General features: G+C 38.6%; 2 protein-coding genes across 2 annotated transcripts in view; one reads left to right on the plus strand and one right to left on the minus strand.

The window, feature by feature from the left end:
- Positions 1-422, minus strand: part of LOC134004751 (CD9 antigen-like) — a 23,512-nt gene extending 23,090 nt beyond the window's left edge. The window contains exon 1 of the mRNA XM_062444129.1: positions 234-422. Within this exon, the coding sequence (XP_062300113.1) occupies positions 234-302 (69 nt within the window). The 5' untranslated portion in view covers positions 303-422. The remainder of the gene's footprint in view (positions 1-233) is intronic.
- A 5,000-nt stretch (positions 423-5,422) lies between these two features.
- Positions 5,423-22,048, plus strand: c22h12orf56 (chromosome 22 C12orf56 homolog). Its single transcript, XM_062443566.1, has 14 exons — positions 5,423-5,674; positions 10,182-10,377; positions 10,515-10,530; positions 14,058-14,253; positions 15,178-15,333; positions 16,313-16,401; positions 16,526-16,670; positions 17,838-17,932; positions 19,184-19,273; positions 19,374-19,461; positions 20,029-20,103; positions 20,912-20,989; positions 21,653-21,834; positions 21,937-22,048. The coding sequence occupies exons 1-14, from the start codon at positions 5,423-5,425 to the stop codon at positions 22,046-22,048; spliced, it is 1,770 nt and encodes a 589-aa protein (XP_062299550.1).
- The last annotated feature ends 32 nt before the right edge of the window (positions 22,049-22,080 follow it).

A 22,080-nucleotide genomic window follows, 5' to 3' on the forward strand; every position in this document is an offset into this window, starting at 1 on the left:
ACAAATAGGGACTTAAATAGGATGAAATAATAATAATAACAATGTTATATAAGATATCTACTTGGTTTGACTGATTTGGATGCTGGAGCTATTTAAATAAATAAATAAAGATATATAGACTATATTTTAAATAGGGTTTGAACTCATTTAAAAGGGCTGGAGCAAGCAAAACCTTTAACAAGATTTTCGTATTGCGACATAAATCACATATAATTTAAATGTTTTTAACTTACCCAGAAGACGAAATTAAAGATAAAGAGGGCGTACTTGACGCACAACTCCCAGCTGCTGAGCGCCGACATCACTGCTGTGTGTTTTAAAGTTGTTTTTGTGGTAATTTTCACGCTCAAATATCTGGATATCGCTCCCTGCTCGTCCGTCTTTAGGCGTTATGTTCAGCTCGGCTCGGCTCGCGCTTGTTCGGCTCGCGCTTGTTCGGCTCCACTCGACTCGGCTCGGTCGTTTCCGTCAGTGTTCGGCTCCCGATCTGCCGAGAGCAAACAGAGACGATCATCTGCTCCACTCCTACTCAAATAGAGACAGAAATAGAGAGATTTCTGTCCTCCACTTTGTCCTTTTGCTTTCTTCTTTGCTTTTCTTTGATTCTTTTGTCCTTTTTTACAGCTAAGCACATGCTCTTTGATCCAGAAAAACAAAGATGTGGGCTATTTTTGGAAGAAAGAAAGCAAAAAAAGGAAAGAAATCGTGATATATATATACTATATATATATAATATTCTATTCATTTGTTTATATTTGAGTGAGTCTATCTTATAGTAGTACAGAAAGTTATACATTTAGCCATTCACTGTATTTGTTTTTCATTGTTTATGTATTTTGATTTATGGCAAGTGGCTGTTGTAACATTTTAATATCACATTGGGATTAATCAAGTATATCTAAAAAAAAAAAGAAAAAAAAAAGCATATTCATCTGATGTATTTGGTTGAAATTAATTAATAGATTTTGGTATTTATAATTTATTTTTAATCTTACTCAAGTATGGTTAATATGTATTATTATTATTATTATTATTTTTATTATGTTTTATTTATTTAGGTTATTTTATTATATTTTATATATTATTCAATTTTAATCTTACTCGAGTATTGTCAATATATTTTATTTTTTTTATTTTTTATTTTTTTTAAATTATATTTATTTTTATTTATTTATGTTATTTTATTCTTTTATTTATTTTATTCTATATATCTATTTATTTTACCTCTCGTTCTTCTGTTCGGTGTGCTGTATGGCTGTCTGGGATGGGGACATTGTATGTTGTTCTGTTTGTTTAAACTCAATTTAAAGTATTTAAAAGAAAGTTTAATAAGTAAAGAAACCAAAATATAGCAGCACAAGTAGGCTTTAAACATTGCCAGATTAACCTCTTATTGGGCCCTGGGGCAAAGGTTTGCTGTTAGCTCCCCATCATACACACACAGTAGGAGGACTCCAGTCAGATGTGGATCAAATAACAATTTAATCCAGACCAGGAAAAAAATGTAACTGTAATTTTATCCATGACCTCAGCTGTGAAGTGATGTGAGAGTGATCTCTTATTATATAGTGATCTTTTATGTATGTATGTATGTAGCTACATCGACACACACAACTCCTCTAAGGGTAATGACAAATGACAAAAGAATGAATAAATAATACCAAGAAAGGAAGAACATAGGTTAGTTTGGGTTGGATATTGGATCAGTAGAGAGTTGTAGACAAAGTTCAGCGGCTTTTCCAGCATGAGAAAAAACACCAAATGATGAATTTGGCATCATAAGTACGGCCACATGTTTGTAATTTTGGATTTTGAACTTTAAACCTCATTACCAGCCTTCAACATGCCACAAGAGTCAACACCAATCATAACCAGTGTGTGTGTGTGTGTGTGTGTGTGTGTGTGTGTGTGTGTGTGTGCCTATATTCTGTCTCTCTCTCTCTCTCTCTCTCTTTCTCTCTCTCTCTCTCTCTCTCTCTCTCTCTCTCTCTCTCTCTCTCTCTCTCTCTTTCTCTCTCTCTCTCTCTTTCCTCCCTTTCTGCCTCTCTGGTTGGAAATGTGACTGTTTGTCTTCTTCTGCAGAACAAAGGCGACAGTGTGACCGGTCAGCCCACGACTGTTGTTTGCAGCTGCACACAAACACACACACACACACACACTCACAGACACACACACACACACACACACACACACACACTGATGATGAGGATGATGAGGATGATGAAGGAGTACAGTGCAACCCAGCTGACCAGAACCACAGCCGTGGGAGTAATACATCTCTAATTGAGTATATTTTTTGACCCAGTTATTTTTAGTGTGTACCTTCATGTGCTGTGCATGAGTGGTAAATATATACCGTAGAATAACTTTGCTATACATCTTACGTTGGCCCTTTGTCAAGTAAAGTACACAGATGTTTGCACAGTTACATACCTGTAAAAGCGAAAGCAATAAACTGTATTTTATTGAATTTATATTCAACTTAGCGACTTTAGCTTTGAAAAAATTCAAGTAAGTTGGACGTTGTGATCAGGAATAAACCTTCAAGCTCAAATAACTTCTATATTTTTGACAGTGAAGCAAATGACTTTTCTTTTTCAACCTGTGTGCCAAATTCAACTTAAGAATCTATTTTAGAGGCATAAAAAAACAGCTATGAAAATGACTTTTTATGTGTGCGTAAATGAGGTTTTTAATACATCAGCAGTAACGACAGCTTCAACCCAAACACCCAGATTAGTTGGGGCCCAGTTTGTGTGTCTATAGTGTCTCAGTCTTCTTACTGAGCTGGATAAAAGACTGAGTGTGTAAAACAACACGGCCTTCATCGCCTGCATGGTTTGTGTGTGTGTGTGTGTGTGTGTGTGTGTGTGTGTGTGTGTGTGTGTGTGTGTGTGTGTGTGTGTGTGTGTGTGTGTGTGTGTTTTGGTCTCCAAACAACTTGGCGTCAATCTCTGCACCCGTTCACAAAGCTCCCCTTCAAAGCTCCGGCCACCGCCTCTGTGTCTGTGTGCGTGTGTGTGTGTGCGCGCCCGTGTGTGTGTGTGCGTGTCAGAAATGGTCACCAAGAGGATGATGAGGCAGTGAAGGAGGATGAAGGAGACGGCATCACATGTTGCAAGATTTTTCCAGGTTTGCATCAACCGAAAAAATGTCTCAGAGTAACAGAGTGATTTATTCATTTCAGTGATGAGTATAAAGCGATGATACTCTGACTGGTATGTATGTATGTCCTTTGCATATCTCTAGAACTGTTCATCTAATCTACTTCACACTTGGTGGGTGTATTGCTGAGGAATCAAGGAAGTGCAGTGTTGGATAAGAAATGTTGGAGATATCAATAAAGGCATTTAGCAGCTCTTGACCTCTCCAATATGGCAGCCAAATACAGCAGTATCTGTCTCTTTGTCTGTCTATTCTTCAATTTTCTTGACAACCGAAAATCCAATCGACTTCTCACTTGGCAGGTGTATTACTCAAGACCTGAGGAAGCATGCTGTTGAGTATGAAGTTGTTTGGATTAGCGGTAATCCAGAAAAGTGTGAGAAGCAATGCTGAAGGCCAAGCAATCGGCCTGTTCCTAATCCAAACAGGCACATTTTGAAACAGCACTGCATTCGTACAACTAAACCATAAAAGGGGCTTGGCAAAGTTTAATGCATGCTTTTATATCCAGCAAGGTGGACTGCTGTAGTGCTCTCCTATATGGTCTAAAAAAAAAGATATAAACCAGTTTTGATTCATAACTCTACTGCCTGAGTGCTGCAGAAGGAGAGCACACATCACACCTGTTTTAACGTCCTTACATAGATTGCCTGTCAGTTTCTGTATAGATCTTTAACACTTTTAATAGTTTATGAAGCACTTACTGGTCTTGCAAAAGCATGTTTTTAAAAATAAAGTGTTTAAGTTGTTAAAAGTGCAGCTCTTCTTATGTTGCATAAATAAGTCAGGCTTAAATGTTAATCCTCCTCCCACTAATTTGGCTCTGTGAAGGCAGTTTGAGGATTGATTTGTTCAATTTTATATGAAAAGGGAAATGTAATAGGTCTAACCAGCAGGAGAAATGCTGTACAACTGTTTGATTGATTGATTTGATACATCTGAGGGTAAAAGGGGTATTTAATACTCTAGAGCACACTGCCCTCTAGTGATAAACGCTGGGAACTGCAACAATATTTGACTTGTCAGACTTTATTCAAGGGGACATACTCTTAAAAGCTCTCCTCCAGCGAATTTCAAGAGAAGTGAGAAAGCAAATATAATTCAACTGCAGCTTTTAACTTTTAATATCAAAGCCAGTGTGTATACAGGGTTCTTACACATGTGCATGCATTTTAATTTATATTCTACAATAGACAGCTCGGTTAAAGGTTTAATTCATTGCTTAAAGTTTTCTGCAGTTTTTTAAAAACACCACTAGATGGCGACGTCTACACTATTATCTGCCTCACGCATCCAACATACACTCATGGAAGCTCACGAGGACACACATGGAGATACAGCTCAGACAATCATGATTAAACATAATATATCACTGTTTTACTGTAGATACATGTAGAGAGACAACAAATTAAACTATTTAATGAAATGTGTGAAATAGTTCAGGGAGTGCCAACTTAATATTGAATGAGTTACTTGATCTACATATAGTTGGTGGTTATGTACAGTACAGCCTGCTTAAATAAATATTGGACAGTGATGGATGATATTTACTCTTATAGAGGACTAAGGAAACAAGAAAATATTCACATTTTAAAAAACTGCAATCAGAGAATTGGGCCATATTTTTCTTAAAACAACTTTAAACATGTCATCATTTATCAAAATTGTTAGAAATTCATTTTTTATTGTTGACAACTAATCAATTAATCAATTTTTCATTGCATCTTTAGTACAGTGGATGTTTTTAGAGTCACAAATGCTCAGTAATAATTCTTTGAATGAATGCTAAAATCAATCAGATCATAGAATATTAAAGATACCAGGAAATATTCACATTTGAGAAGCTGGAACCAGAAAAATTGCCTTTTTTACCCCTCAACAAATTACTTAAAATGACAAATCAATCATCAAAATAGTTGTCAATTAACTTAAAAGTTGACAACTAGTTATAGTAGTGCAGGAAGTTATAAATTTAGCCATTCACTGTGTTTGTTTTTCATTGTTTATCTTCTGACCAATCAGAAGCGTCTCTCCTTATGAGTGGACCAATCAGAGAGCTGTGTGTGCACTGACAGGACGGGACCGGACGAGCACAGTCACCTGGACCGGTGGATTTTTTTATTATCTCACCTGCAGGTCTCACTTACCGGATGGGAAGCTGCAGCAGATCACCTACCTGCTGGGGAAACAGAGGTTACCATCACTAACACCTCTACCTCTATACCTCCATCCCCTCCCCCCCCCCGGTGCTGTCACCATGGCTCGGACCGGCTCAGGTGCGCTCCTCTCCCGCAGGAACATCAAGCTGGACTCCTTTTTGAAGAGGAACACGGAGCAGCGGGTGTACGAGCGGATCCGAGCCTGCGAGCCGTGTGTGGTGATATCCGACGCCGTCAACAAGGTGTACATGCACGCGGTGCTGAGTGATGAGTGCGTGTACCTGACCGAGTACCCACCACGCACGCTCACCGTCGCTGTTACCTTCAGGCACGTGCGTGACATCGAGCTGGTGAGTTTGGAGTAGACACAATAAAAAATCTCCACTTTGTCAATTTACTATTAAAAGCTGCTTAATTGATCATTAAAAAGCTAAAAACAAGTCGATTAATCAATAAGTTGATTGATAGGAAAATAATCAATAAGGCTGTAATCAACAATTCGTTTCTTAAATGATCAATGAATCATTAAAATGTCAAAAAATTGTCTGAGAAAATCCATTTAATTGATGTTTTCAAAGCTTTCAGACACATCTCATGATAGAATTGCTCTGTTGCCATGGAGATAGTAAATTGATCTTAGTTATTGACGTCAAACTGCCTTTTTCCAATGTAAAATATTGACCTTTTGGCTTTTTATTTAACAAAAAAAGCACATATAAGATTAAATAATTATCTTAAATAGCTGCCGATTAATTTTCTGTAATCATTTAGCACATTTTTAAAGCAAATTTTGTTTTTTGTCTATTTTTTTAAGGTTTTTGGGTTTGTTGATTGACAGGGAAAATAATAAAAATGGCTACAACCAACAATGATGAATAATGAATCATTAAAATGTCAAAAAAATAGTGAAAAAAATCAGACAAAATCAACTTTAATTGATGTTTTCAAAGCTTTCAGACACATCTCATGGTATGGTTGCCATGGAGATAGCAAATGGAACTTATACTGAGAGTTTTTGATATTAACTCAGTCAAACAATAACCTGCATTTGATCCTTTTTTGTACCCAGATCTATTAAAAAAATGTTACCCAATCACTGCCAATGTTCTTCATTTAATGCAACGTGTGATTGGTCCACTACTGCAACAGCTACAACCCCTACATACCCATCAAGTCAAGTCAAAGTACCTTATTGTCATTGTTACATTGCTACAAGAACAACGAGACAGCACAGCATCTCTATAAAAATAGGCGATACTAGTTAAGAAATGTGCAATACTACAATAAATACACAAATAAATAGATAGATAGATAGATAGATAGATAGATAGATAGATAGATAGATAGATAGATGGCACCATGCAGGACTAAAATCAATAAACTGCAATAAAAATAAAAATGCAGCTAGTGCAGACGCCCCAGTTGTTCAGTTCAACTACCCATGTGGTGATAATACTTTATTGTAAAGTGTTGTGCAGATATTTAACAAATATATCAATACTTTTTGACACTTTTTAACAAGTATTTGTGTAAAAATCATTTGGATGGAGAGGAATGGAGGCATTTTAGCCAACTGATTGCTTCCATTAACATGACGGGTATTGAATGAAATACTCTGTTGGTATCAGTATCACTTGACTGATGACTGATATTGGTAATAGCTATAATGACCTAACCTGATGTGCCAGATGTTTAAAAAGAACCATCTGTTCTGGGCAGGAACTGTCAATAAATACTTGGCAGGTGATTGGATGAAGCACCTGTCTATCAGCGTCTATCAGCGTCTATCTATCGTCATTGTATGGATCATAGTTGCCAGTAGTTCCTCACAGGACGCCAATTGGTCTGAAATACTGTAGTTCTGTCACTATTGCATAACAGCTTCATAAAATAAATAATGACCTCATCTCATGTTTCTTTTTGCTTGTTAAATACTTTAAGTCTAAGTTCAGCTGTTCAGGTGATGTGACTTTAAAATACCATCAAAAGACCCTCATTCTACAGGACTATTGTATATATTCCTGATGTCAATGTCGAATGATAGAAAAGCTCAACAGTAGAGCTGCAGGTATTAGTCGATTTAAACAAGTAATCAATCAACAGAAGAATTATCTGCAACTATTTTGACAATTGATCATTTTCTAAAGCAAAAATTACAAAAATAAGCAAGTTTCAGCTTCCTAAATATTCTGATTTGATGCTTTTATTTGTTGAACATGACGGTAAATTGAATATCTTTGAGTTTTGGACGTTTGTGGAGAAACTAAGATAATATTTGTCACTATTTTGGACATTGTTTGGACGATTAGTATCAGTAGGGGTGGGAGAAATGTGATATGTTGCATGGTGTCGATCTTTTATTATAGAAATTGCAAATGGAAATTGAAGTTTTTTTCCTTTGGGGACATCATTTGCAGGTAAAAAAAAAAGGTAATGAATTGCAATATATCACAGCATATCGCAATATATTTAAAATCGCAATAATATTGTATCGTGACACGAGTATCGTGATAATATCGTGTCGTGGAGCCTCGTTAGTTGCCTCCCTGCTCAACAGAAATGACTCTGACCTTAGGTTAAAGGTGGATAAGCAACGAGGGATCAGTTTGCATATCTCTGCAACTTAACACCAACAAACTCTTTCCTGTCCAGTAAACACATAACATCATCCTCATCAGGAAACTGTTATTTTTAGATTAGACTTAAACAGAATAACCTGCTCTAGAATACAGGTGACTTAAAATGGCTTAATGCTGCATATTATTTAACCCTAAGTAACATGCGGTGGCTGAAAGGCAAGCCGAGGCTGTGTGTTGCAGTAGATATAAGCCTTTAATTACCAACTATCCTCATGTTATGTCACATAAGTCAAAAGGTTAAAAGGTTCTTACACACAGAGCTAATCCTGTCTGCATTAACCAGTCAGGACATTCAGGACTTCTCCTTGGCAAGGTGGAAAAAGTCTTAAATAAAATTAGACTGAGACTATCCTTTAAGGCTGCAACTAATGATTATTTTCATGTGCTGATTGCTACTTTCGTGGTGAATTGATTGTTGTTCAGTCCATAAAATGTTAGAAAATTGTGAAAAATGTCAATCAGTGTTTCCCAAAGCCCAAAAGTGATGTCCTCAAATGTCGACAACCCCAAAGATATTCAGTTTACTGTCACAGAAGATTAAATAAACCAGAAATTATTCATATCTAAAAAGCTGAAATCAGAGAATTGGGACTTTTGTTTAATAAGGAATGACTCCAGACTATAGTTGGTGATTAAGTTAATAGTTGATAATCGATTAATTGACTAATGGCTGCAGCTCTATTCCTCTTTAAACATCTCTGGAGTTTTCCATTTATGGCAAATACTTAAAAGACTTATTAAAGCTGCAGCTGATTATTATTTTAAATATGTGTTAGTTAGGTCAGTATATGAAGTGTGAAGGACAGAAAGAAAGCCCAGTAAATAATTACATGTCATTGATTAGAGGCAGCTGTAGTTTATCACACAGGAGAAATAAATGAAAAGACAAATGTTGAAATAAGTAGATAAACACATACAAGAGGAGACATTTTTAAAAACTAATTATTTATTTCAACCTGCATTAACTGGTGTTTTGCCCACTAGTTTTTATCAAAAACAAATAGTGAACACCACACTGACATATAATCACCTTTTTAAAAAGTTGATATGTTGGACTTATTTCCATATCCAGCAGTAACTGATAAACATTATCATTCATTAGGAGTCGTGTTTCTGTCCAATATTCACTCTCTTTTAGCTCTGTTTTTGTTCTCCACCAACTCCTGAGGGAAATATCTGATGACAGCCATTGTGGCGTGTTTATCTGAGATGGACAGGAACATGAGTACCTTGCAGAAGCCTTCACTGTCTTACTGCCAAATGCCTCCTGTTGAACACCTCCAAAACAATGGTGGTGGACTTCTGCAGAACTAAGCCCCCCTCCTTCATCCTGTCATCATCCAGGGGACAGGTCATTAACGCAGTGCAAAGCTATAAGTATCTAGATGTAAACCTGGATTACAAGCTGGACTGGTCCACTAACACAGATGCAATGTATAGCCGCCTCTTCTTCCTCCGCAGACTGAGGTCATTTGATGTATGCAATGAAATGCTGCATATGTTTTACCAGTCGGTGGTGGTGGCCAGTGTCTTGTTCTCTGCTGTAGTTTGCTGGGGAAGCTGCCTGGCAGACAATAATGTGAAGCGGCTGGATAAGCTTGTAAGGAAGGCAGGTTCAGTGCTTGGTATACTCATAGTTTAGAGACACTGGGGAAGGCTGTATTAAGAGCTACAGGTGAAAAGGTAAAAGCCTTAATGAACTATCCCAAACACCTTCTGAACAACACCTTTAAAGTGCAGGAGAGCAGTGCTGGCAGTGGGAGACTCATCTCACTACACTGCTATCTATCTTCTCACTCTATCTATCTATCCATCTATCCATCCATCCATCCATCCATCCGTAGCTGCTAAATGCTCCACTATGTTCACCAGCTAGTCTACAGCTAACTGTGTCTGTTTGCCTGTTTGGTGCTGAGCAGGTAGTGTACAGTGACTTTTTATTTTAAAATTAGCTTTTTTCTCTAAACAAAGACGCTATAAGAGCGCTGAGAGTGAAAACAGTAAAAGTTGCAACCGGACAATTAAACAATAGCTGAAACTCACTATGAAGCTCCTTAAAGCTGCAGAGTCACTGATAAAACTCTCACACGTTATCATCGCATACATCAAAAATATTGACTATAGCTCCTTTAAACTCAACGTAACTGGAGCGAAAACTGTTCAGACTACAGATTTTATTCATTTATTCATTAATTTTCTCTCTATTTCATCTCTCCAGGTTAAGGACCTTCCAGATTTCCTCAGCGGGAAGGACCAGGAACGCTGCCAGCACATACGGATCACCTACGTCACAGAGAAGCCTGCTGCGAGGGGCCGCGATTGGCTGAGGAGAGACAGGAGGGCGGAACTTCCACCTGCAGCTCCGTCTTCTCGCAGAATCAGCCACTGCCCGACAATACCGCACAACTTAGAAGGTAAAAACAACCCAAACAATATCAGCTGATTGGAAAGCAAGAAGTTAAAGTGTAGAAGAAAATAGCTTATGTGTTCTTTATTTGTTGGTTTCTTTCCTCTGATGACGTCTTTAACTGTAACTTTATCTTCCCCACAGGATATCCTGCACACGGGTGAGCATCACACACACACACACACACACACACACACACACACACACACACACACACACACACACACACACACACACACACACACACACACAGGTTTGTCAGATGATACCTCTGTATGGAAGCTGAGACTGGCTGTGGTTGCTTTTACTTTTTAAAATCTTCTTAAAGGAACAATTCAGCAAAAAATAATGCTCTGAAAAGTTTCCTTTATGGATGAAGACAAGTCATAGAAACTCCTCAAACTATCCGCTATCTCTACTGATGATAATTCATTAGTTGGCATAAATATTGTTTATATATATGAATTATGTGATGGATTTCATATAGAAGGGTAAGGGTTAGGGAAGGGAAAAAAACCCTAAAATATCTCTGTTTTTAGCTGTACTGAAGTGCATTATATTTAAAAGTGTTCCTAATATTTTGCCTCTTTTTAAATTTAATAAAAGTAGAATATATGGCAGAGCTTTTCCTACCGAAGCCTCTATCTTTGTTACTAATTACCCATTTACCTAGATCCTCTATAGATAGACCAATTTTCTTATTGACAATTATTATAGACATATTTTTTTACTTTTATATGTTTGTTTTGTCTTTTATTAGAAATAAATGATAAAAAGGAATTACTTTTTTTCTGAATCCTAATGATGTTGGTGATCCCTCGACTTTTCACCCGTTCAATGTAATGACTGATTCTTGCTAAACTGAACTCCTACTTTTAAATAAATGCTAAATTATTCCATTAATATCTATTTTTATTCAGAGCTTACGGATGTTTTTTACACTTTAGACTTCCATCAGCCCTTCATGCTGTAACTTTATGTGTTTTTTCCCTTTTTTGTCTGTGTCGTCACGGAGACAGACAAACTCTCGTCTCGCTATAAAACCTTTACAGCTGTTGTTGTCTGCACGGCTGCAAAAAGGGACAAAGACTGTGTGGAGGAGGGAGGGGTTAATCTTTTAAGAGCTTACACATGTACATACCTGAATTTTATGTGTGTCTGTGAAGAGGAAAGATCTTCTTATCTTCTGCTTTCAGTCGAGGAACAACTGAATAATATATTAAGTGAAAGCCGCCTCACTCTGCAGGACTGTATTAACTCCTTCTTCAGTGTCTCAGGTAGCGCATGACTTATTTAATAAAGAGGGACAAGTTTCCCCTCAGTGTACCTGCTGCTTATTATGAGTGAAGTACCATGATGTTCAAACCCTTAAACTTTTATTTAACCCTCCTGTCGTCCTCCCGGCTCAAATTGACCCCATTTATTTTTTGACTGTTTCTCTTTCCTTCCTTCCACCCTCTTTCTTTAATTTTTCCTTTGTTCTTCCCCTCCTTCCTTCTTTCTTTGCTCCCTCCTCCTTCCTTCCTCCTTTCTTTGCTCCCTCCTCCTTCCATACTTCTTTCCTCACTTCCTTCCTTCCTCCTTTCCTTCCTTCCTCCTTTCCTTCCTCCCTCCCTTCCTCCTTTCCTTCCTTTGTTCGTTCGTTCGTTCCTTCCTCCCTTCCTTCTCTCCTTACTTCCTTCCTCTTTTCCTCCTTACTCCTTTCCTTCCTCCTTTCCTCCCTCCCTCCTTACTTCTTTCCTTTCCTCCCTTCCTCCTTTCCTTCCTTTGTTTGTTCGTTCCTTCCTTCCTCCTTTCCTTCCTCCTTCCTCCCTTCCTTCTCTCCTTCCTTCTTCCTTCCTTCTTCCTTTCCTTCCTCCTTCCTCCCTTCCTTCTCTCCTTACTTCCTTCCTCTTTTCCTCCTTACTCCTTTCCTCCCTCCCTCCCTCCTTACTCCTTTCCTTCCTTCCTTCCTCCTTTCCTCCCTCCTTACTCCTTTCCTTTCCTTTCCTTCCTTCCTTCCTCCTTTCCTTACTCCTTTCCTTTCCTTCCTTCCTTCCTTCCTTCCTTCCTTCCTTCCTTCCTTCCTCCTTTCCTTCTTTCCTCCCTTGAAAACTTGAAAAATCATTGAGGTCATTGAGTTACAATCATGTTATAATGAAGGAAAAAAGCATGAAACAGGAAGGTTAGTGATCAGAGTTCTAAACTGTCCATAGGTTGGTAGGCTGTATTGGTTTATCACAGAAATATATTATATATTTACAGCTGCAACTAACAATAGTTAAGTTGATTATTTTCTCAATTAATAGGTGGATTGTTTGTTCTGCAAAATGTTAGAAAATAGTCAAAAATGCTTCTCCAATTAGCTTCAACTAATGATTATTTTCATTATTACCACAGTGCAGTGATGTTTTCATGACAGTTTATAAAGGATTTAATGAAAGTATGTAAAAATCAGACAGAAGTAGGCCTAAAAATGCTACTGCAGAAAGTTATGAAAGAAGTATTAAGAACCAAAAGTTCATATATCTGTATTTTTTTTATTCAGAAATTTGACTTACGGCTTTAAAAGTGCAGAAAGATAAACCTCTGTACGTTCTGTAAATACTGTCATGTCTGCTGGGATTATATTCTTCATTTAATTCCTCTGTGTTGTACATTTAAAAAAAGAAAAACGTGTCAGTCAGGAAACATTTTGTCGGCCGAGGCGAGACGAGAGGATCAGATTTATTGTTGCCTGGTTACATCAAAAGCTGCATCGCTGTAAAAACCGGTGTGTGTGTGTGTGTGTGTGTGTGTGTGTGTGTGTGTGTGTGTGTGTGTGTGTGTGTGTGTGTGTGTGTGTGTGTGTGTGTGTGTGTGTGTGTGTGTGTGTGTGTGTGTGTGTGTGTGTGATGTAAACAGCGGAAAAAACGTTTAATGCTTATCTGGCTCGCTGCTCAAAGTGAAGTTCACCGCTGGGAGGTCATTAAACACACACACACACACACACACACACACACACACACACACACACACACACACACACACAGTAATGGGTGATCTTTGGGGACATGAAAGCAGTTTACAGCTGTTGAATCATTATGTTTAAAACAGAGCAGACTGCTGATTCACTGTCAGGGTTGGAAAGTTACAGATTACTAGTTACTCTATTTCAATGACTTCATCAAAGTAATGTAACTTATTACATTTGATGACTTTTCTAATTTTCTAACCGATGTTTTCAGCTGTTAGGGTAAATGTTCCCTCCATCTGTCCTTCCTTCCTTCCTTCCTTCCTTCCTTCCTTCCTTCCTTCCTTCCTTCCTTCCTTCCTTCCTTCCTTCCTTCCTTCCTACCTCCCTTCCTTCCTTCCTTCCTTCCTTCCTTCCTTTCTTCCTACCTCCCTTCCTTCCTTCCTTCATACCTTCCTTCCTTCCTTTCTTCCTACCTTCCTTCCATCCTTCCTTCCTTCCTACCTTCCTTCCTTCCTACCTTCCTTCCTTCCTACCTTCCTTCTGTCCTTCCTTTCTTCTTTCCTTCCTTCCTTCCTTCCTTCCTTCCTTCCTTCCCTCCCTCCTTCCTTCTTTCCTTCATACCTACCTTCCATCCTTCTGTCCTTCCTTCCTTCCATCCCAAAATCTTAAAGGTCTTTAACCTCCTTTTGTAATCATCAACATGTTCATCTTATCCATCTCTTTCCTCTCTTCCACCTCTCCTTGTTTTACAGTGAACAGATCACAGAAGAGATTCACTTATTAAAGCCCACACGGTCGGCTTCCTGTCCGAACCCAGAGACTCTGGGGCTCCTGAGGGTCCCGCATCCTCCCAGCCAGCCTCCCTCTCTCTACTCCGCCGCCAGCTCTCCCACCTCTCCTCTGTCCCCCTCCGATCACAGACTGAACCTGAGGACTGAGCCTGGCCAGGTAAACATGAACAGACTGGTTTAATAACTGCCATCAACGCTGTTTAAAGTGAGATATTCTTCACCAGCCGACACATCAGGTTTAAATGTGATAGAAAATATAAAAGTTGTTCATTAAAGATCACTTCCAGACATTTAAGAATATTCTGCATGGATTAATAAGTTGTTTTTTCCACACAAAATGTTTAGTTACCCCATTTAAAAATCCTTAAAATTATCCAGAGTCAATAGATATTTAAATATTTTTCATTTCTACTGATGCACGATTGGCTCTAAACTCGTTGTTATGTCACAAATCCTGCTCGTAGGTACACGACTTAAACCAAGATGAGCTCAGAGAAACTTTCCACTCTCAGCTCTACTTTCAACTTATCCCTATTTTTATTCAGGCAAAGTATAACAACTTTTCTAGTGTGTCTTTAAAGCAGCAGTCAGGTTTAAAAGTAGATGATCAGCTTCTATTGAGCTTCATCAGTCTGAGTTAATATCAAGTGATATCTGACACATTTACAGTGTTTTTAGCATCAAATTCCCTCTTAGTGTTTCCCTGTTGAGCTGTGGTGGAAGTATAATAACACAAAGGACTTTGGTACTAAAAACACTGTAACGTTGAAAGATATCTACTTGATTTGACTCATTTGGACAGTTGAAGCTTCATATTAGCTTCAGATTAAACTTTTAAAGGAGGAGGACTGTGGATTTAGTCCTCCATCACTTCCATTGTAAACATGATGAAGGGATCTTCTAATGGTCAGTATGAACAGGAGGAATCATTACAGCAAGAAAAACAGCTTTAATGTTCATTTAGACTCCTGACTGTGCTGTTAAAGACACACTTGGAGAGAGAGAGAGAGAGACTATGTTACACATCCTGATCGAAAACAACACTTAAAAAAGCTCTTTATGTGTTGATGTGCTGTTTCAGGTACCGAGGAGGATCGGCTCAGTTCTGTCTCGTCTGTTGAGAAGAGACTGTGTCGACAGCAGAGAGCAGCGGGAGGCCGAGCTTCATCTTTACGTCGTATCGCAGACGTCCAGACTTTACCTCCATCTGCAGAGCTCCTGGAACAGCTTCATTATCGTGAGTAACACTATGAGTGAATAAAGTGGAGCATTTAGCAGCTTAAAGAGACAGATATTTCCCTCAGGAGTTGGTAGAGAGTAAAAACAGAGGTAAAAGAGAGTGAATATTGGACAGAAACACGACTCCAAATGAGTCATAATGTTGATCAGTAACTGCTGGATGTTGGAAATAAGCGACTATCTGCTAACAAGTTCGACATATCTACTTTTTTTTCAACGTATTTATTGCATGATTTAAAGATGAACGCTGGTGTAATTCTATATTTTCTCCTATTTCCAACTAATCCCATTAAAATACCCCAAAAAAACCAATGTGTTAGATCTTCCTGAAGACATAAATCTTACAAACAGCTCACAAATATTTAGTTTCACTTTTAAAAAAAAAACTAAAAAGTAATTTCCCAAAACGACTTGTCACTGTAGCTTTAAGCAAATGTTACTCTAGCAGGAGGTAATAGTGTGGTTATTTGCATTTGGGGACTATTTTAAGCAGTGGATGAATCTACATTTGGTTACTTTAATGACTATTTCTGGCAGCAGGACAGTGTGTGTGTGTGTGTGTGTGTGTGTGTGTGTGTGTGTGTGTGTGTGGGATTAAGTTGAAATTAACTACAGTGCGTACGTGTTCCAGGCGATAAAGGAACAACTCAACGTGTGATTCAGTGACGTGTTTTTAATCGTTTTTGGAGGAAAAGGAACAAAGGAATCAGATAGAACAGACTTTGGATCAGTTCGTTGGTAGTTTTGGTCTTTTTATGGGATTTGATGGCAGCTGAAAGTAGTTTATGAACACATCCTACCTCCATAAATAATTTGAATAAACACTTAATGGAGCTGATTCTAGTTAATTAGTAATTAGAGACAATACTGATGAAAAGCACTACGGACCTGCTGCAGTTTGTTTAGATGCTTCTGTTTTATTATATCAGGATGTTAACTCTCTCTCTGTGTGTGTGTGTGTGTGTGTGTGTATTCAGAAGTCCACCCTGTTGTTAGATCCGCTCTACAGGAGGAGGTGCAGCACTGTGTCTGACTCGTCTCCTGGAAAGCAACTTCCTGCCATCAGGTAACCGAACTCACTGCTGCATCACAGAACAGAGAACTGAGACAAGGGCAGGATCATTATTAATGCCTCCGTGTGTGTGTGTGTGTGTGTGTGTGTGTGTGTGTGTGTGTGTGTGTGTGTGCAGCTCGGAGCGGACGGCTCACCTGTTCGGCCAGCTGAGCTCTGAGCTCCTGCAGGACGGGATCAGGTTGGAGAGTCTCTACCTGCTGCTGCAGGAGCTGAAAACTGCAGCTCACCGAAACATCGCGCTACGCCGAGTCTTCTGGAGGGTGAGACGTTTAAACCCCACCTGGTGACATCACACACTCGACATTCGTGCTCGATTTCCTTGACCTATTTTTCTCCTTATCTGAATTAAACCTGCATTAATTAATTCATTAATTGATTAGCTGTTGATCCATTGTTTTTTTTAAATCACTTTTCAAATTAAATACCAAACATTTGCAGGTTTCAGCTCCTTTTAAATGTGATAATTTGATGCTTTTCTTCGTCAAACATGACAATAAACTAGATATCTTTAGTTTTTGGACATTTTAAAACGTCACATTTGATGCTGCAGAATTTTAATGGCATTTTTTTTTTACTGTTTTCTACAGAAGTTAAATATTTTGTTATCTCATTATAACAAAGCTATGGTGTTAATTTATCTCATTATCTTCTATAAAACAAACAAACCAAAGCTGATGTTTGTTTATTTTTACTGTGATACTTTAACTCCACTAAGCTGAATCTATTGTAGGCTTAGTTTTTATTAAGATAACGAGATAAATTAACCTGCTGTCACGAGTAGTTAGGTAGCAGCTGTTCTCATCTTACGCAACTTTCTGGCATTTTATCAACAAAACAATGATTTATTTTTATCTTCTATTTTATTCAACTCATTTAAAACTCTATTTAAACACACGCATTAATGCAGGTGTAAATGCAGGCAGAATAAGAAGTTTAATATCTAAAAATGCACCAGATTTTATAAGATTGATGTATGATTTGTATTTTAAAATTGTTATCAGTATCCTAATATTTATCTAATGTCTTACTTTTCTTTCCTGGACTTACTTGTCATACTTTTTCTGCACACTTCATTTCTCCCAAATTGTACAAAGTTCATAAATCTTCTTAATTATAAATGTATGGACGGCAGAAGTGGATGACACTGCTTCTGTTTGTTAAATGCTTTTATTGCAATCTGCAGCCCCAAAATAAATTATTTATATTAAAAGGAAATGATGAGTAGTAGTGCATATCTGTTATATTTATATAGAGGAGTAATGAGGAGGAGCTCAATACTTAAATAAATGTACTTTTTCTTGTTACAAAGTGGATTTGAAGCTCACAAAGACACGTTCACATGCCAGAATAGTGTGTTGTTTTTATTTTAATGTTGAATATTTTGCTGCAGCTGATTGAAAACCTGCTCTGTTGTTTCTGTGTTTCAGTCCAGTGAGGTTTGTGACTTCCTGGTTCAGACTCTGGAGGAATCTCTGCACGGCTGTCAGAGCCTCAGCGGAGTCTACACAGCCGATCAGCTACTGTGAGCTTCTGTGTGTGTGTGTGTGTGTGTGTGTGTGTGTGTGTGTGTGTGTGTGTGTGTGTGTGTGTGTGTGTGTGTGTGTGTGACAGAGAGCAAAAGAAAGAGTGAAAGTGTCTGATCTTAAACCTTTAATACAAAGTTGTAAGCTGCTTAGTTTTTACACAACACACTTATCACTGTGTAAGAAGGCTTTGGCAGCGAAAATGTAGTTTCAGTACATCATTAGGTGTTTTAATACTACATTAACATTATGTGTCTAATTACTGAAACACGTGGGCAACATAAAACTACTAAATTTCTTCCTCCTTTATCCTCTTTTTATTTGGCAAATAACAAAATGACATCACAGCCAGCATCTGATAAACAGCAATTTTATCCCATAAAATCAACTTTATTCTCCACATTTTATTTTCTTTCATTACGTAGCATTAAAAAAACAATATAATACAGGATCATTCTAACAATAGAGGACAATGAGGGGGACACTACATCAATCAACATCATTTAAATACAGTTTGATAAAACAAAACGGGAAGAAGGTTAGATTTATGTGAACTTCAGGATAATAATACATTTTTTTTTTTTTTTTTAAGCATTTTTCAAAGCATGTGACAAGGTGCTTCACATAAGATTAAAAACATACAGTAATGAAAGATAATAAAACCAATAGCAAAATCAATTTTAACCGTCGGGAGGAAGAAGGAACGAAAGGAGGGAGGAAGGAAGGAAGGATGGATGGAGGAAAGAAGGAAGGAAGGTAGGAGGAAAGAAGGAAGGAAGGTAGGAAGGAAGGAGGGAGGGAGAAAGGAAGGGAGGAAGGAAGGAAAGGAAGGAAGGAGGGAGAGAGGAAGGAAGGACAGAAAGAAGGAAGAAAGGGGGATGGAGGAATGAAGGGAGGAAAGAGAGAAGGAGGGAGGGACAGAAGGAAGGAAAAAAGGGGGATGGAGGAAGGAAGGGAGGAAAGAGAGGAATGAAAGAAAGAGAGAAGGAAGGAGGGAGGAAGGACAGACAGAAGGAAGGAAGGGAGGAAAGAAGGAACAGTCAAAACAGACGGGGTCAATTTGACCTGTTAAAAAAGCATCCTAGCTGTTTTGGTAAGAAAGTCTGGTCTATAGCGCCCCCCTGAGGGTAAAAGCTCAAAGTGCACAAAGGTTTAAAACAGCAGCTTTGTATCCATATTTCTAATAAATGATCAATGACAGAAGACATGAAGCATTTAGATAAAAGCTGCTGTGTGCTGTTTGTGTTCAGGTTGAGCACGTTGCTCGTCCAGACGCTCGCCGTCATGTTCAGAGAGACGGAGGTCGAGCCTGCCAGACTCAGCCTGCTCTCCGCCAAAAAGTAAACATCCCTCCTCAATACTTTGACACTTTAAGCAATAAATCTCCTTGCAGCTCCTTTTTAAAAGTGATGTTCTCTCTCTCTCTCTTTCTCCCTGCAGAGGTGCTCTGGCCTCCAGAATGCTGCTTGCCTTGATTTGTGATCCAGAGCCTCAAACACAGAACCAAGAGTCTCTGATTGACTGTGAGGTGAGATAAATTATTAGCTTAATTATTGATTAATGCATCACCAATTAACCATTTGCTCAAAAAACATTAGAAAATTGTGAAAACACTGATTTGTTAATGAATCATTTGGTCAATAAAACATAAGAAAACTTTGCAAAACCTCCATTAAAATATCAAAGAGCACAAGATGACGTCATTAAATGGTTTTGCTCTGATTGTTTTGACTTAATTATTGTGTTTTTATTGTTTTTTTTCTTGAGTAATTTTGTTTTGATTAAATATAATTATTTTTTCAGACTGCAGAAAAACCTTTAAATTGGGTTATTGTGCTGTTTTGTGTGTTTGTGTGTGTTTATTTTACATTTATATAATTCAAACCAGAAAAATAAATTATAATTATAGTTCTAAAATGAGCTGTTTTGTATAAAAAACAACTAAAAGATTCAATTTACTGTCATATAAGACCAAGAAAAGCAACAAGTTCTCACATTTAAGCATCTAGAAACATCAAATCTTTGGCAATTGATCGACTTATTGTTGCAGCTTTTCTTTCTACTCACATGAATATTATTATTTTTTCTCTTCTAGCTTCAGACCTTACTAGCTGAGTATCTGGACGCTGCCTGCTCACTTCTCTTTGAGCTGCTGCTTTTAGGCCACGAGGTGAGTCATAAAATCTAAAGTCATGTGAGTCTTAATAAATATGTCATTGGGTTAATCACCAGTTTAGCTCTTCAGAGAGTCTGGCTGAATCTACATGTCCACCTTCCACACTGTGTCCTCGCAAACTTTGGTCAAATCATAGACTGTATATAAAATGGACATAACATCCGTGACGTCACCCATTGGTTTGTGGACTGCTGCTCGGAGGCCAATAGTATCGGATCTGGGCAGCGCCATCTTGAAAATTTCAGGTGCATGCCGGGAAAAATAAAAACAGGGATTCTACTTATATGGGCATCAGGAGGAGCATGAGGCGCCCTCCTGAACCTGTGAACCAATCAACCTGTCAATCACAACGTAGCCACGCCCTAATGCATACCCTGCTTTATCCTCAAATATAAAATCAGGGAGGCCAAAATGTCCCAAATGAACATCATACTGCATTGAAGAAGGCTTTAAACTAGCGATTGAGACCATAAACACATTTTGAAAACGTTTACTGAGGTTATAAATCAAGTGAGAAGTTGGTGAATTCTCCATTGACTTGTATAGAGACGGAAGTCCTTTTGACACCAAAACGGTCGCCCTCTGGTGGCCTTTTGATAGAATGCAGTTTTAAGTTACTTCCGCGTTCGCATCATTTCAGAGGACCGGAACTCCCCGCCTGGGTCAAACACACTGTCACATGTTCACCGTCATCGCTTCAGGTCATGAGAGGATAAAGACCTTAGTCGTTGCCATGGTTACATATAAATGCAGATGGGGAAATCTGGTTATTTGATTGATTTAAACTTTTGTTGTGTTTCAGGCCAGCAGATGTGCCTCTGCTGACAACTTCCTGTGTGTTGGCTGGATCCTCCGAATCCTGCAGCCTCATCCTCACCTGGTAAACTCTTCATCACTTTTACTATTTAGTGAAGTAAAAATGTTTAGTTGAAATGTCCCGAGAATCGGCATCAGGGCTGATTGAGGCAGATTTTAATGGATCGGCTTTACATCAAAAATACCAATGATGATGATGATGATGATGATGATGATGATGATGGCAGTGTTGGGAGTATTTCTTTTCTTTTCTTCTCTTTTCTAAATCAGGGGGGTCAAACATGCAGCCCACTTTCCTTCCTGTCCTCTTTTCCTTCCTTTTTTCCTTCGTTCCTTCCTGCCTTCTTTCCTTCCGTCCTTCCTTCCTTCCTTCCTTCCTTCCATTTGTCTGTCCTTCCTTTCTTCCTTCCTTCTTTCATCTTTCCTTCCTTCCATTTGTCTGTCCTTCCTTCCTTCCTTCCTTCCTTCCTTCCTTCCTTCCTTCCTTCCTTCCTTCCTTCCTTCCTTCCTTCCTTCCTTCCTTCCTTCCATCTTTTTAATGATCTGGCCCACATCAGATCATATTGGACTGTTTGTGGCCATTGAATGAAGATGAGTTTGACCCTCCTGTACTAAAGGAAAAGCAAATAAACTTATAATAAAACAGCTGTATGTTTAACAGTGAAACACAGAACTTTAGATGCAATAGGAACTGTAACTGATCTCCTCCTCTTCTCTCTCTCTGCAGCTCTCGTTCATTAGTTACCAGGCCCAGCAGGTGGTGCTGGTTGTCTCAGACCAGCAGGATTCAGTTCTGAGTCCTACTCAGTCTGTCCTGCTCTTCCAGCGCTGTCGCCTCCTGCTGGCCTGCCTGCAGTACAACAGCCAGTTGACGCAGCACCTGCAAGCCAACTTCAGAGAGGAGTTCAGGTTTGTGCAAAAGCCTTCAAAGAGTCGTCTCAGTTAACAGGAATGAAGATAAGTTGAGTATTTGCTTCTGAATGATCGTTGGGTGTCTTTCTTTCCCTCCAGGTACTTCGTGAAGCTGCCGTGTGCGGAGGAGAAGCTGCCGGCTCACTATCCCATCAGCCAGCCGACTCTACGACTGGTGGAGCAGATCCTGACTCTCATCCTGCACAGATGATTGCACAACAAGCACAACATGCACTTAAATCT

The sequence above is a fragment of the Scomber scombrus genome, chromosome 22 (assembly GCF_963691925.1).
Source record: "Scomber scombrus chromosome 22, fScoSco1.1, whole genome shotgun sequence".
NCBI lineage: Eukaryota > Metazoa > Chordata > Actinopteri > Scombriformes > Scombridae > Scomber > Scomber scombrus.

Excerpts from the sequence above, each read along its gene's own strand:
- c22h12orf56 (XM_062443566.1), top strand. The coding sequence starts at position 5,423 with ATGGCTCGGACCGGCTCAGGTGCGCTCCTCTCCCGCAGGAACATCAAG. Across the intron at positions 14,254-15,177 it reads TGAGGACTGAGCCTGGCCAG|GTACCGAGGAGGATCGGCTC; the intron begins GTAAACATGAAC and ends GTGCTGTTTCAG. Across the intron at positions 21,835-21,936 it reads AACTTCAGAGAGGAGTTCAG|GTACTTCGTGAAGCTGCCGT; the intron begins GTTTGTGCAAAA and ends CTTTCCCTCCAG.